This window comes from Podarcis vaucheri, assembly GCF_965113315.1.
Source record: "Podarcis vaucheri genome assembly, chromosome: 1".
Taxonomy (NCBI): Eukaryota; Metazoa; Chordata; class Lepidosauria; order Squamata; family Lacertidae; genus Podarcis; species Podarcis vaucheri.
This window is the reverse complement of record NC_138759.1, coordinates 88,318,340-88,334,869: the sequence shown is the minus strand read 5'-3', so window position 1 is coordinate 88,334,869 and position 16,530 is coordinate 88,318,340. Positions and strand designations below refer to the sequence as shown.

At 44.4% G+C, this 16,530-nt stretch overlaps 1 protein-coding gene and 1 long non-coding RNA gene across 7 annotated transcripts in view; one reads left to right on the top strand and one right to left on the bottom strand.

Moving 5' to 3' along the window:
- The window catches only part of CFAP65 (cilia and flagella associated protein 65), a 44,415-nt gene extending 37,918 nt beyond the window's left edge, over window positions 1-6,497 (top strand). For all 4 annotated transcript variants that reach the window (XM_082201500.1, XM_082201498.1, XM_082201499.1 and 1 more), the window contains 5 exons: window positions 145-359; window positions 1,325-1,483; window positions 2,842-3,132; window positions 4,206-4,343; window positions 5,366-6,497. In XM_082201500.1, coding sequence (XP_082057626.1) covers window positions 145-359; window positions 1,325-1,483; window positions 2,842-3,132; window positions 4,206-4,343; window positions 5,366-5,492 — 930 coding nt within the window. In that variant the 3' untranslated portion in view covers window positions 5,493-6,497. The remainder of the gene's footprint in view (window positions 1-144; window positions 360-1,324; window positions 1,484-2,841; window positions 3,133-4,205; window positions 4,344-5,365) is intronic.
- LOC309520379 lies at window positions 280-16,025 on the bottom strand. Of its 3 annotated transcripts, none has more exons than XR_014214242.1 (7): window positions 15,624-16,025; window positions 11,809-11,923; window positions 10,332-10,475; window positions 8,137-8,191; window positions 6,933-6,999; window positions 3,420-3,482; window positions 280-418 (listed from the first exon to the last, which is right to left on the bottom strand). It is a non-coding gene; the product is annotated as an uncharacterized lncRNA (long non-coding RNA). The 3 variants fall into 3 exon arrangements; XR_014214243.1 differs by lacking the exon at window positions 280-418 and adding an exon at window positions 1,490-1,975; XR_014214244.1 differs by lacking the exons at window positions 11,809-11,923; window positions 15,624-16,025 and adding an exon at window positions 11,681-11,762.
- Window positions 16,026-16,530: the final 505 nt, after the last annotated feature.

Below are 16,530 nucleotides of genomic sequence, written 5' to 3'. Positions count from 1 at the left end.
CTGTATATTGCCCTTCATCCAAAAAGACAGGGTGGTTTACAACATACAAATACAAAATGAGAACACAAAATACATAGTGGTGGTTGGCTTTGGAGGGCTCCAACCCACTCATTAAAGAGTGCCTTTTAAAATCTACCCCAACAGACTCTTCCACCCATTAGGAACATCCATGTGCCCAACCCTCCTGCCAGCCGCAGCCAGAGGAAGCTCACAAGGAACAAAGATGCCAGCAGGTTGTGGGTGAAGCCGGAGCCCCCCAAGCCCTTCCTCATGCACTTGGGGGTTACAGCTAGGTCACACTCAACTGATGACTACCTGGTCAACTTCCCTAATGACCTGACCCAGCACTTCCTTTTCCGGTAAGGCCTTGCCCTGTCCTCAGGTCCCCAGGGGAGATGTTGGTTCTCTGTATATTCTCCTACAAGACAAATAAATGAGATGCTGTTTGTTACAGGCATCCAAAATGGTTTCTTCAAAAAGCAATGGGTGGTATTCAGTGCTGGTCTTACTCAGAGTAGACCTGGTGAAGTTAATGGACATTATTATTATTAATTTATATACAGTGGTACTTCGGGTTACATATGCTTCAGGTTACATACGCTTCAGGTTACAGACTCCGCTAACCCAGAAATAGTACCTCGGCTTAAGAACTTTGCTTCAGGATGAGAACAGAAATCGTGCGGCAGCAGCAGGAGGCCCCATTAGCTAACGTGGTGCTTCAGGTTAAGAACAGTTTCAGGTTAAGAACGGCCCTCCGGAACGAATTAAGTTCTTAACCCGAGGTACCACTGTACTGTAATACTGATATGTCATGATGGCTTCTAAGTGGTTTACAACTATAATATCAATCCATAGTTAAAAGAGAGGACACTAAAACTTCCTTTATTAAAATATACAATAACACAAATAATTTTAAAAATAACAATTAAAAAGTTAAAATAATAAAATCACAAGTTCAGTTCAGGGGAAGCTTGCTTTACAACATGACCAGCATATTAATTTCAACTGGTCTACACCATGTACTCTAGGTAGGACTTAGTTGAACACAACCCAATGCATAAGGAAATTGTGAATCTTTCGTAAATCTCACTCTTACGAAAGCTGCTTTACATGTTGTTTTTCTTAACATTTGTATGTTGGAATTGAGAAAAGCAGTGTGTGAATCTGATTCCTTCCAATCCACTGCTGTGGATTGTGGGGAAATTTAACAAACTGAGCCACAGGACAAAAATCTTATTGGCTTCTTTCTAGAGACCCTGTGGTTCATGGCATTTTCGTATCATTGGACAAGGCACTTTAATTCTCCTTGTTGTCCTCTTTCCAGCCAACTTAAGAAGACAACAATCAGAAGGAATACGCTGAGCAGGAGCAGAAGCAGGAGCAGGAGCAGGAGCAAGAGTGGATCTCCAAGTTTGACGGCGTTAGCAAGCTGCACGGAACAGGAGGCACAGCTAGTGACAGACATGCTGTCTACAGTGATCAAGTGGGTGGCCCCTCAACCAGAATCCTGCTGCTCAAAGGCAGAATATGCTTTCATAACAGTCTGCTCAGATGCATAGAATTGCAGGGCTAGGCGTTTGCATTTGTCACATTTGCCTTCTCTTCCTCCAAGGTGGTCAGCAATAGTGTACAGGCGTTATCACACTGTGTCCTCACAGTAATCCTATGAGGTGGGGAAAGGCCATAGGGAATGGGTGTGGCAGGGTACATGCTTGGCATGCAAAAGCTCCCAAGTTCAATTCATGGCTTCTCCCGGAAGAGCTGGGGAAAGACTCCTGTCTGCAACTCTGGAGAGCTGTTGCAAGTCAATGTAGTCAATAATGAGCCACATGGGTTCTGGATGAGGCAGATTCCTATGCTCTTGCATGAATTAGGCTGAGACTTGGCATTATCCAAGGCAATGGAGTGAACCTCATGACTGAATGGAGATTTGAAAGTCAGGTCGTCCTGGTCCATGTCCACTTCACTGTAGTGACTAAGTAACATGAAGGTAAATTCAAATTCCTGCAGGAAAGGGAAGATTTAATCAATTGTGGACATAGGGTGATTATTATTATTATTTAATTTGTATACTGCCCTTCACCCAAAGATCTCAGGGTGGATCTCAGGAAAAATACAAAATACATAAAACAAAGACAAACCAATAACCTCCCTCCCACAAACACATTAAAAAAGCCATCAAGTGTTAATGAGCCAAGCGCCTGGTTGAATAATAATAATAATAATAATAATAATAATAATAATAATAATAATGTATTATTTATACCCCGCCCATCTGGCTGGGCCTCCCCAGCCACTCTGGGTGGCTTCCAAAAGAATATTAAAATACTATAATACATCAAAGAGAAATGTTGAAGAGAAATGTTTTTGCCTGGTGCCAAAAGGTGAAGGGACCAGGCAAGCCTCACTAAGGAGAGCATTCCACAAATGGGGAGCCACCACAAAAAAGGCCCATTCTTGTGTTGCCACCCTCCAGACCTCTTATGAAGGAGGCACATGAAGAAGGGCTCAAATGATGATCACAGGGTCGGGGTCAGTTCATATGTGGAGTGGCAGTCTTTTGAGCTTTTGCATCTTTTGTTCTGCTTTCTTGCTGATAAATTCACCATGACATCTCACTGCAGCCAATTTTACTAATTTAGTGTGATGTGGGGGAACCTATATTCAGGAAGACTTCCAATACCTTTTTCTTACACGTATCCCTTCGGATGTATACCTGGATAGTCTCAAGTGTATGCTGGCTTTTCATATTCCCAGGGTTTGGGGGCAGAGGGCAACAGTGTGACAAAGGCAGCCAGCTCTGTCTTTCACTCCAAAGTGAATTCTCTCCTGACATTCTAGGGGGCTGCTGGAGGAAAGCCAGTTCCAGGAAGCAGTGATCAGAAGCCTAGCAGAGCCCACACCCTACTTCTGCCAGTTCTGGAGTGAGGAGTCAGCCAAACAAAAGCACAGTCCAGGTGGTACCTCTACAACACCAACTTCCCCAGAGTTTAGCCCTAAGTGTAGAGCAGAAGATGAAGATGCTGGAGGAGTACAAGAGAGATCTCCTACAGAAACTTTAGACGCTCAAGAGAGTCTAAGTGTCATTATTCGGAAGGAACAATTCCGGGAGCAGAAAGAAACCATTATCAGGTGAGCCAAATTGAGGGGGATATCTAAGTAGGGGTTCTCAGCAAAATAGCTATACTCACCAGACAATACTTAACGTAATGCGAAAGATGCACAGAACAATGGGCAGGATTCAACAACGTTTTTGAGCTAGTGTCCCAACTTAAAAAAACATTTAAAAGAATGTCACTCATTCCATGTCCCTGGGGCTCACCTGTGTCCTTAAAATGCTAACTCTTGCCACAATATTCCAAATTTCAAAATATTGCAAAGCAACACACTTTAGGTTATATTCTGCACTATCAAAGTACCTGTTGCTATATCATGGGATGCATTTCTCTTCCTCAACAAAAGCCAAAAGCAGCCATTCATGTCTGTGGGAGAAAATAAAGCAGCTATAACTGGAGACATTGAAGTAGTGCAAAACTTGGCCTCATCCCTGATGTTGAGCCCATCAGTATCTGAGATGGAGGGATGGTTTCTTCCCTCCACTACAGTATACTCCCTTTAGAAAGCAAAGGGACAAATACATTTCTATGGGAGAAAGAAATGAGACTGCAGTCTGGCACATACTTGAGCTAGGGACAAAATTTACTCCCTTCCCTGACAGGGCTGTTGCTTTTCTTTTGCCCATAGAAGTGAGCAACCCCTGACTTCTATGGACATCTAAGAGAAAAAGTAAATACAATCCATCACAGTGATGATCCTACTACTCTGAAGTTGAGAAGGATTCCAGTGTATTAGAGAGAAGCAATGAATCTGTGCCTAAGCTTCAGCCTAGAACCTCTCTTACATTTACTAGCCTGGTGTGTGTGTGCTGGTACTTTCTGAGTCCCATCATAGACATTCAGTTCTATATATGGATTCATCTATTCATTTGTCCTGTCTGTGAACACACCCTTTCAATAAAACTGGTTTAGCTTTTTTCATTCAGGCCAGTGTGCCTTTGGTTTGTTAGAACTTTGCCAACTTGTCAGCTATGCTATTAAAAAGGTAGCGAGTACGGTGGGCACTATTCTGTAGTACCATTCTGTAAGCATGCTTGGAAACGCCAACTTCCCTGGACAGGGAGAACTGAAATGCTCTTTTCTCTAAAGGTTGCCAGCGTTTTCAAATCTGACTGAGATGGTGCTGGAAAACACCATCAGAAACGTCCTGGTGGAGGCCAGTCGTGGGGAGGTAGTGCTGACAGCACGACCCAGAATCATTGCACTCCCTACTGTTTTCTCCCAAAAGTGAGTAACGGGTTATGGAATAATAATAATTATTATTATTGTTATTATTATTATTAATAAATTAATTATTCATTTTTGTATGAGCCTAGTACAAAAGGATAGAAGAACTTGGTTGATGCCTATTTAGTAACTATGAAAGCTTAGGAGCAGAGGGTCATTTATGTCCTTGTGGTTGGAATGTTCGTCCCTCTTTTCTTTTGTATGCTATTGGTTTCCTTTTTTGATTGTCTCACCTTGTGGTGTGATTGGCCTGCTCAATGGCCACGGAATGGAAGCACAAAAGATGAGGAAAATGGGTATATGGTTGAAGTTAAAGGAGATGGTGAATAAAGGGAAAGAAGGCTTGGGGGAGGAAGAGGTGTAGTGTGGTGAGTGCTGTGGCCTCAGGTGCAATTTTGAGAGGGGTCTACGCAAACAGACGACCCCACAGTAGGCTCCTTCCTTGGCTGTGGTGCTTGTCCAGGGGAGGAGAGGAAGTGAGTGAGCAGTAGCACTGCCACTCACCCTCCTTGGCCGTGGCACTCCTTGTGCCCAGCGGCAGCAGCTCTGCTGGTGGGTTACTTCTGACCCGGCAGTAGAAAGCAGAAGTGTTGGTGGCAATGCTGCCACCCACCCTCCTTGGTTGTGAGGCGCTTTACATCTGGCTGCAGTAGCAGACATGACCCGGTGGCAGAGGGCAGGAGGAGAGTGCGCAGCAGCTTCCCTGGCACTGCCAGCATACACTCCGCCGCTGGCCGGAGGAGAATAGTAAGAGGTAAAAGCAGTAAGGAATCCACTAAGGTTAAGTTAAGCCTGGAGAGGGGTGCATCCGTCAGAATAGAAGGTTCTCATGGTACCTGCTGCTACACAAGGAAATCAAGCAATATGGTATGAGAAGTGTGCCATTGGGATCCTGTTAGGTGGTATCTTCCCAAGGTCTCTAGCAAAGAACATGCTAGAGTCAGAAACTGGACCTGGGGCTTTAGAATACTTTCTTTAGTATTATGAAGCTGTAAAAACTGAAATGGAGCTTTTTATTTCAGAACTATCAGTCCCATTGCTCCAATGCACAAACCGTCTCTGCTCCACCCCACCACAGCACCACTGACCTGTGCCTCCAGAGAGAACAAGGACTCTGAAGGGCAGCGGCACGTCATCTTGCCCCCCTAGGGGCTTGAAGAACTCTGGTATCACACAAGTCCGGTATTTGCATCTGGCTAGTCCCTGTAGGAGCCATGGTGCCACTGGAAAGCTGCTTTCTTGGAGGCGGGTCAAAGGAGAAGTGACTTGCAAAGAAACCTATGTGACCCTACCCTATTCAATAACAGCACGGGATCTTTATCATGCAGCCTTCAAAATACAACTCTGGTTTGCACCAAAGCAGAAGTGGTTCCACTTGTGCCATGCGTGTGAGAGATTATTTTTTCAAATTAAGATGACTTTGTTTTCATCTTGGCAAGCCTCTTGTATTGTAAGTGTTCAACTTTCCCTCCACCAAGGGGCAGTGCAGTCTAGTTTGTCAGCGCTCCAGCCTCCGCAGAGGACAGCACAGGGTGCACTTTTCCTTGCTGCTACGATTCCTGAATAATGAAATCTGGCAACCAGATATGCAAGCCACAAAGCCTTTCTGAACACTAGGAACCAAAATTAAAATAATACAAACTTGACGGGAAGCCAACTGGGGTGGCCTGAGCCTCAGCATGCAGCTGTTTAAAAACAGGCTGTTTATGGAGAGACTCTTCATTCTGTCATTCCTTTTTAGTTTCCAGGAGCTAGAGGTCTGCAAACCTTGAAGGTTTTTTTTTTTTTTAAGGCTAGATCACCACACAAACATTTTCAGAATGCTATACATTGTCGGGCTTGGGCCCCTGAGCTCTGTAACAGCAGCGTGTTGCAGTTTCTAAACATCACCAAATATACTCTCCTAGCAGCTTGATTTGCATCTTTCAAAGATCTCTTTTGAGTGTCCTGTTTTTGAATTTGCAGAGGTATCTATCCAAAATGTATTCTAACTGTAAGACAAAATTGTTAGCATAACCTCAACACACATAAGCATCTATGAAAACTGGAACAAAGAATTTGAAGTGTGAGAGGTAGCATGATCCAGTGTTCTCTGTTAAGCAGCAACCAGCCAGCAGACTGACAATAAACCAACGGGTACACCATTCACTGCAATGTCTTGTGTGCAAAAGCTTTACCTCATTATAGAATTATAAACTTTTCTGTGGACAGTAGTCTTGCCTTATCTCTTTAGGTTAATGTCATGACTATCATCCTTGATCAACATCCCCCTCCCTTTTTTTTTGACATTGCTGAATTGCCATTGTGCCTAACCCATCCATTTGCCAGAGCTGCTTTGTTCATTTTTAGCAAATATTTTAATTTATTTCACCATCTCCTCTCAAGGACACCTGGCCCCAATCATTGGGGTATGTGAGGTGGTCTAAATTCAGAATTTATTGAGAAAAGCAACCCCCCCCCCCAATTTCCAAACATGCAATTTTAGGAGGAAGATATGGGCATGAACAGGGCACATGCAAAGGTTTCTCCAAGGTTGGTGAAAGCAAAAAAATTAAATGAAACGTGACAGGGCATGATGTACAGACATACCTTCAGGATGACAAATTCCATGCAACCAAATATTGTGCTTCTGTTTCTGGAGCAGAGGCTCCTGCGACTAAAACAGCATGAGAAGAGTACTGAAAACAGTGGCTTTATTCAAACAGCAGTTTAGTTCAACAATAAACACTTTTGTTCCCTCCACACTGTCAGTACTCAAGTAGCTACTTCGGCAATATCTTCAACAACTCTCGCCATCACAGACTTCTCATGCCACCTTAGAAGGGGGACTTAACACCTGAGCCCATAAGCCTTTTAAAAACAAAGTATTTGTACTGCAGCTAATTTATTTCAGAAAGACTGAATTGGCTTTAATTTGGCATATATAGGGCTGCTCTTTTTTCCTGGGTATCATTACCTATCTGCAAACCAGGGCAACAGCTCTATTAGCTACTTGGTAGTATTTAGGTGTCAAATGGAGACAGCCTAGGAAGAATCTCAAGAGAAAGAAAGCACAGGGGCAGCTATCTATCGTGGCTGGATTGGAAACACTTAGAGAGGATGCAGCCAAAGCAGCCGTGTCCATGCTGCTTAGCAGCCTGGGAACAGCAGTATCTTCCCTGGGTAATGGCTGAAGCTTGGTGGGAAAGGTGGGCAGGGGTTGGTGCACTGCATGGAGAGCAGCCATGGGTTGCATACACGTGAGTTGGAATATGGTCTGATGTGATTAAATTATTGGGGGAGGCTGGCTGCTTGAGGCGTCGCTGTTATTAGTAAAGCACTTCTGCTCTGTTCTTTAGCCTGCACATTGCTTCTCTTTTCTGTGAGCTGTTTTAGCTAGCTGCATTGAGAGGGAGACTAAACCCAAGAGAGAGCCCTAGAGCCAAGCTATGCCATAGCTTCATTATGTGATGGCAAGCAGCACCATGCTAGGCCCTAGAAAGGAAGCTGAGCATAGAGCCTCCAAGCTGCGGAGCTTCAGGGCCAAATGAACATGACAATAATTGTGTGAATGCAATTACTGTGCACTTTCCCCTCCTTATGTAAATAGCAGTCACAGTCTGAGGATCCTGTGAGATGTGGAGAGCAGTTTAACACTTTGCCTTCCTGCCACATTCCTGGTCCCAAAAATGCCTTTCTGAAGCTGCTATTTGCATTTCAAGTGTAGAAACATCTCTCTCTCTCTCTCTCTCTCTCTCTCTCTCTTGTTTTTAAGCCTGGGTCAGCAGCAAGGAAGCTGAAGAGTTAAACTCACCCCTCTCTCCCCACATGGTCCCATGGTCAAGCTTCTACCTGGCTGATGTACATAACTGAAAAGAAAAGTGTACATTAATTGTAGCCATGTAATTAACATCTAGTTGGCAGTCAAGCTTAGCCCTGTGACTGTCTTGCCTGCTCCCTTGCAGGATCACAAAAATAAACCAACTCAAGTTTGAACCACAAAGTGCTGTTCTATTGTAACAGCATAATGCTGAATAAGAAACAAATAAGTGCTTTATGCAGCCAGGATCTGGTGCCTTGCCAGCAATCTAGCTTCCTGGAATTGCTACTGGAATTGCTGTTTGCCATGAGATAGTTTCTCGGGGAGAAAAAAACCCTCGCCCAATCTGGGGGGAAAGGGTATTAGCTAGACACCAACCTTTGCTCCTGTGCCTTTAACATAAGTTTGAACAGATGTTGGTTGTGAAAATGATTGCCTTTCTACCTTGACAAGCTGCTTCTACACATCACACATCAAGCAACAGTTAAAAAGCACAAGAGCAGGCCAGGTTGAATATGTTTGTATTTGGTCAGCTGGCAACCCCACAAGCCATGATGCAATCACTGTAGGCAATCCGACTCCCAGCCTTAACTATCCTACCTTATTCACTCCTCCCCCCGCCTCCGGGAAAACACACCTTTCTTAGTTTGTCTATTATCTCCCCACCCACTGCAACACTGCTTTTAGTTCTCATTTGCCCTTTAGTATCCCCTAGACACCCAAGCTTCATTCATTTTTTATTCTCTATTCTAAAGAGCATTAGTGGCTCTTCATTGTTGAAATAATTGTGACTAGAGATACAAAAACACAGAATTATAAAAATACTTCTGTTCAAATGTACTGAGAGGGGAAACAACTTGCTTATTTGTATGAACCATGTTTCATACATTTCCGAGCACAATTCAAAGTGTTGGTGCTGACCTTTAAAGCCCTAAACAACCTTGGTCCTGTATACCTGAAGGAGCATCTCCACCCCCAACGCTCAGCCCAGACACTGACATCCAGCGCTGAGGTCCTTCTGGCGGTTCCCTCATTGCAAGAAGTGAGGTTACAGGGAACCAGACAGAGGGCCTTCTCGGTAGTGGCGCCCACCCTGTGGAACACCCTTCAGATGTGAAGGAAATAAGCAGTTATCCTATCTTTAAAAGACATCTGAAGGCAGCCCTGTTTAGGGAAGTTTTTAATATTTAATGCTGTACTGTTTTTAACACTTGATTGGGAGCCGTCCAGAGTGGCTGGGGAAACTCAGCCAGATGGGTGGGGTATAAATTATTATTATTACCACAGGCCTGTAAACAGAGCAATCCAGTGCATGTCTACTCAGAAGTAAGTCCCTCTGAGTTCAATGGAACTTGCTCTCAGGTAAGTGTGTATAGGATCATAGCCTAAATGTGTAAAGGTTTATCAGTACACAAACTATCTCCTGATAAATTGATTCTGGATATATGGTTAAAGAATCAAGATTATGAGCATGAGGTTTTAAATATGTATTATGTAGAAGAGATAAAACACCATGATAAAAATTTAATGTTTTAGGATTCACAGAGTCTAATTGTTAGTTCCATTCTGCTTTGTCTTGTACAAAATTTATGTAATGGGGAACAATGACAGGAACATGCACTGATACAAAGACAAACCCCTATTTGCTTTTGTTTTCTAATCTCTTCTACTATTAAAAGACTAACAATGTAAAGAAATTTTGGAAGATTATGGTCAAATATCCTGTGAATTGCTATATAAAAGGGTGTGAAATCTCTTCATAGCTCCAAAAGAAGATGGATTTTGCATCTATCTCAGATGCAGGGCTGGATTGTGACCTGCATAATTTCAGTCTCCAGTTTATACTGTGCAATCTGGATTCCAGCTTGCAAAAAAAATGTTGCCGCTTTTGTAGCAAAATGTGGGAGCGTGTTGAGAAAGAAAAAGATTAACCAACATATATGGAGCATCTTTCATAACTTCATGCAACAACTTTGAATGTATCTAACATATGAGGTGAGGTGTTTAGCCAACAATCTTCCACTGTTTTCATACACTTCCTAAAATGTACAGTAACATTTAGTTCATTTTAACTGTTGCTTTCACATAGTGCACATTCCTGTTTGGTTTTCCATCAGTGGTTATGCCCACCAGAAGCCCAGACCCTTTGCACAATTGAATATCCTTTCCCCCCCCCTCCCCATACATACTGTTTCTCAAAGAGTAGCCTTTTGTCCATCGTTGGTCCTCTTGTTAAAGGGGTGTGTACAGACATCCAGGTTTTTTTGGCAAATCACCCCACCCTGGAGCGTTTTGATTGTGGAACACAGTTGTCCTTCCTTCACACTGAGGCTCTGCAACAGGGAAAACCGGTTTTACCAGTACACAGTATTCTTGTTGCTGGCAAATCTCCTACCCTCACTCTATAAGCAATTTTCTTTTATTAATTGAAGTGTGTTCTTGTGTAATCGTCATGGGCACATGTGCCTATGACATCACTTATCACAATCAACCCCCCAAGCAATTGTAATGAATTTTAAAGGGTTAGATCCTCATTCCTGGTTTCAGTGGAAAATGACTATCCCTATTCCCTCGTGCCCTGCTGGTTCCCCAGATTCAAAACCCATCTTTTCCCCTCTACACTGGAACCCCCCCTTTTGTTTAAAGCAGTGATGGCCAAACTTGGCACTCCAGCTGTTTGGGGACTACAACTCCCATCATCCCTAGCTAACAGGAGCAGTGGTCTGGGATGATGGGAATTGTAGTCCCAAAACAGCTGTTTGACCATCACTGGTTTAAAGGAACAAACATTTATAATCAGCAGGGCTATAGTTCTTGCTACAGGACCCATTTGAACAGATACACAAAGTTAACTGGCAGAGAGCATCATGAAGAATGTTGGTCCTTTAAGAAGATAATTCCACACTCAGTGACTGAACATGCATGAAGCCCAGATCCTTCTTGGTCAAGTTGCTGCCCAGCCAGGGACCCTCTATTTTCTAACACATAGTAGCATCATTTAACCAGTTAGGGTCACTGATTAATGTCCTGCTTCCTGAATTATACTGTGTGTGGATTCTGATCTGAATTATAACTGGTGCTATCCCACTGTCATTCTTGATGCAAGTGACATGTTTTAAAATGATATCCACATCAATACATATGTGTTATATATAAAAGAATTATCTTCATTTTTTTAAAAAAAAACACCTTAAAAATAAAAGCAAGACTATGAATTGAAATAAATATTAACAATGAATGGGACAAGACCACCTGGTGAATTTTGACATTAGATGGACAACACACGCCTATTTCATTTTACCACAAAATGTCTTGCCAAATCTTTGTCCGAGGTTAGAATGCTAAAAATCAATGATGTCTTATGAGGACACTGCCATCTTGGATATCATTCTGCATGTACTGTACAGCTACTGCACATTTCTATCTAAGATGACAACTCAGGCACAAAGACGTATTTGAGAGGCAAATTTCACCAGGAGCAGCTCTTTCCAGTATCACCAGATACAAGCAGGGGATACAAGAGTTGTGCATTTTCCACCTGACAGCCTTTTTGGGGGGGTCTTTGGGCCAGGTGTGATCCTCAGACCTGTTAAACATTTAACACCTGCTGTATCTCTCCATTGTTGTCCTGAAAAAGAGAAAGAACAAAAGCAGTGGATGGATCACCTGTTGGCAGGCTGTTCTTTGCAGGCTGATGATGATGATGCTTTCCTTCAGGTAACTGGTGCATAAGGGTCCAGTTTTGTTGGCTAGGACAGGGTGTCATTCTATGGCATCCTTGCTATAAGTGGGGGGGGAATGGGGAAGAACATCAGTAAGACAAGATGGAACATCATACTGGAGAATGCCTGGGTTGCTTTAATAAATGTTTTGAGAACATGGTACGTCCCCTGGTATATAAAAAAAACAAAACCAGATAAATTGTTAGGGAAAGGAAAATGCTTTTAAGGCCATTAGAATGTCCTGTGTTGTTTATGACACTTCCAACAAAATGCAATGCAGTGGCCGCTGGCTGGTCCCTTAAGGAAAACAAGGCCCTGTCTTCTGTTAGCCCACCTGCCTATCTTTTTACTTAGAACCATTCCAGAGGGTGACACTGACTACCCGTGTTGTCCTTGAAGAACTCAGCAGGGAGAAAGAAGGGGACAAAACAAGAATTAGTTGGCTCTGCTTACCATTGTCTCTTGTTCCACCTACTGTTTGGGCTCACTGCCTTCTGCCCCAGTAGTTCTACTGTAACAAAATAAACCAGAGCTTTCCAAACTGTGGCGCAACACGTTAGTGTGTCAGCTGCAGTGTGCAGTAGTGTCATGCAAATGCCCCCCACGCTCTTATAAGGTAGTTTAACCTCCGGTTTGCAAGTAAAACTGAGTTACTGTGTCACAAAATGATGCATGTCTAAAAAGTGTGTCACCAACATGGAATGCTTAGAAAGCTCTGAAGTAAATGATCACCTTTCTGTCTATCATTTGAAAATAAGGGATTTATAAGAGACCGTGACATACAGTTTTATGCAGATGTCTTATATTGAATTTATGGCTCAATTTATGTTTTGTATAATTATGTAGAAAAGAAACACCCACCTGGATTTCTACTGATACTGGTCCCACCAGTACTGCTGGTGTTACTGCACACATTATATTGCAAGCACAAATTGAGTCCCCTCAAAAGTGAAACTAACATGCCACTTAAAACAAGAAAATTGAGTGAGAATGTCTCTGAAATATGTAGGGAAAAACACATTGTATGGTGTTAGGTATGTCACTAATCTCTTTGTCCTTAAGATTTCCAGCTGCAAAATGGGAGAAAGAGTAATATCACACATTCGTCTTGAAATCAAAGTAACATTGTAAAGCATTGTCCACCCTGTAAGTGTTATCTAAGTAAGAAAAACCACACAGTGTCAAGTCATCTTGGAAAAAGGGCAAAATTCAGTGAAAAATTAACCTCTTTGAATTCCTACTGATCTTTTTCACACACACCCCCCCAATTGCTTTCCTTCTTCTACTTTCCTTCTTATACTTACAGCCTACAGACACTTCTGGCTGTCACACATACACTACAATAACAACCAAGAATCTTGTGGCATCTGAAAGAATAACAAATTATGACATAAGCTTTTCATGGACATCAGATGCACCTACACTCTGCTATAGTGATCATAAAGTCTACAACAAAGGCTGCGCCCTTCTGTTTTATGGGACTGCTGGCACATGGAAATTTCAGTTTCATTTCTGACAGCCTACTCTAAATGATGTACAAGTCCACTCCAACCTTACAATTTCATTGCTGGCATAGCATACAAGGGGAGAACTAGGCATTATGCAAAACACAGGAATGCCTCTTAAGGCCAGAGGTCCCATGTCCATTGCCCCACGATGTGGATCAAGGTGTGTGTGAATGCACAGTATGATGGTATCATTACTAAATATTACAGGGGAAAGGAACTCCAGATGTGGCAGCTGTTTTGGGCAGCCGTTCTGTGCTTTGGATAAATTCTAGTTTTGCCTGGAGAGACTCCATTCAATGTGGGTTCTTGGGATGCAGAGCCCCTAGCAACATTGACTGCAGGCTGCCTTAGAGTCCTAGGGCCTTAATTACCAACACTGTTTTAGGGCAGGGGTCAGCAACCTAAGGCCCATGGGCCGGAAGCGTCCTGTAGAGATCATTTGAACAGCCCATGAGCTGCCCCTGAACTGAGCTGGCTGCTCATGTGCTGAGCTAAACCGGCGCAGCACTTCGCTTCCACGGCACCGAAAATCGCATCGGCGCAGACACTGAAAAACGCATCTTGCAGGCGCATATGCCGAAAATTGTGGGGGTGCACGCTCATTCACAGGCACACAATCCAGCCCACAGAGGGATCTCCATGGGACCAATCCAGCTCAGGCAAGATAAACCTTGCTGACCCCTGTTTTAGGGGGTGTTTTTTTTTTAAAGCTAAAATACTGTTTCGTTAGATGACATCCATTAACTCAGTTTGGGAGTATAGTTTAATCCCTGCAACATGGAACCAGAAATGCATTCCCAGAACAGGCAATGCACACAGTAGCTTTAATGTTTCCTTTCAGTCACATAAAGCTGCCTTAACTACTAGAACTCAACACTCTCTTCCAAGTCCCTGGCTCAGATACCTAACAGAAATCTCATTCTCATGGCCTTTTTGGTTTCCATAGAGAGAACTCTGTCCCACTGACTTCAGCGGTGGCTCTGCCAATGCTGATGTTGTTTACAAAAGACCAAGGGGAGAGGGATCCCAAGGAGAGAAGACTTTTGTCCAAGCGGAATGACTGTAGATGTGTAGTACAGGTTCAAGTCCACTCAGCATGAAATCACTGGGTAGACCTTCAGGAAGTACACCTCTCACCTTGGTGCCCAATATGTAAAATGGGAGGAATATACCATAGCAAAATGAAAACTGTAAAAAGCACTTTAATATAATTAAAGGGACTAGGCAAACGATTAATAGAAAGACTGAATCCTGTTCTCCAGCAGAAGCCCAAGCATACAGTCACCTCCCAAGCTCCAGTACATTGTGTGCAGTTCTTTTGCTCGGCCGTCTCCAAACTGTGCGTAACGTACGCATGTGTGTGCGTGTATAAACACCACGCTGAGTTACATTCAGTTTGTGACTTTCTCCAGCCTCTCACTCCTCAATAGTGCACTCAAGGTACTCTTCCCACTTAGGCCTGATTTGAATTTGCTGGCCTCTGCCTGGCACAAATGGGCAACCTAGCTTCCCTCTGGTTTGCCTTCCAGTGCCAGCGGTGTGACAAAGGGAACTCCGCACAGCCTCCTCTCCTGTTCTCCCTCCCAAACCTGCACATTCAAGCCCGATTCTCCTTGGCACCTGCCAATCCCCTTGCACCTGAACCAGGATGTGGACGTTTTACACGTCCCTCCCTCGGCCATGCCCATCCCCTCCTTCCTCCCTTCTCCTCCTGTGTTCCCAGCAGTGCCATACACCTGCCCGGGACTGCGCTCCCTCCCTCCCCCTCCCCCCGCTGCCCGCCCTGGGGCAGCGAAGTGAGAGAGGCAGGTGGGCGGAAAGCGACAGCTGGTGTTGTTCCAGGGAAGGTTTAATGAGCATTGCCTTCCTTCCCTCCCCCTCTCTGCTCTTTGTGCAGCGAGTTGCCCGGGCTGCTGGCTCTAATCAACCCCATTAGCAAGGGCTCTGGTGCTAATCTGGGGGGCTCCTGATGCCCCCCTCTCCCCCCACCCCGCATGCCTGGCTTGCCTTCCTGCCCTGCTGTGTCAATATTTGCCCTGAGCAAATGCAGAGCCCATGACAGGTGTGCAGGGGAGACGGCACTCTCCTGGTGACAACCCAGCCCTCGGGCTCCTCCATGCAGCCCCCCACGCCCTGGCCCCCCTTGCTGCCTGCCAAGCCAGAGCTATTTTTATCAGGCCTATAAAAGCCACCGCAGGGCCAGCATCACCCTCATTTTCCACTTGCTCGGCTGGGAAGGTGAGTCCCTCACCTGGAGCTGCCAACGTGTCACTGGAGCCAGGTGAGATGTTCCCAAGCTATTGCTCAGCAATGCCGTGGGGGGGGGGATGGGCGCTGGGAAGAAGAGACTGGCGGCTGGAGGCTGCCCCAGTGGGGGTTTGTTATAGGGGGCTCAACACCCCAAATGCACAGGGGCTTCTGCTGTGCCCCAGGACCATCCCTGGTACTTGGGGAAGGGGGTGGGAGAGAAAAGGGAACCTGCTGGGGTGCCTGAGTCAGCACTGCACTTCTCTGCCTTCGATAGTTTTGCCAACAAGAGAGAATTTAAGCACATGCAGCTTCTCCCATCAGGGTGGGAAGAAAAGTTAAGCTTGGCAAAATTCTCCCCTCTGTCATTATTTTTAATTGCTTACAGCAACGTGGCTACCCAGTGTGATTCATGAGTCAGAAGAAACGGAATCTGGAATTTCCCTTCTCCAGACAGCATTTGGTCCTACATTGTACTGTTGTAAAACGGTTGGCTATTTATTAAAGGCAAAGAAAACCTATCCCCCACTAAATCCGAGGGTTTAGTTCTGCCAGACATGACCCCTGCCTCTCCTTTTCTTTTATTCGTTTATTGTTAAGTATTTTTTACTCCTGCCCCTATTTTTCTTTTATTTTAACATTCCCTTCCACCATCCCTTTCCCTTTCCTTTCCTTTCCTTTCCTTTCCTTTTCCTTTTCCTTTTCCTTTTCCTTTTCCTTTTCCTTTTCCTTTCCCTCTTAGAGCCTCTTTTTCTTCCACAGATACCTCGGAGTTCCCTTCCAGGTGATGCTCTGACTGGAATCCCATGTGGCGGCTGGGGCATATTTTGTGGCAGAATGACATGGCAGGAATGGGCTCCTTCACACATCTCCAGTAGCCTGTCCCCAGGCGATTGCTGTGCTTGCCTCGC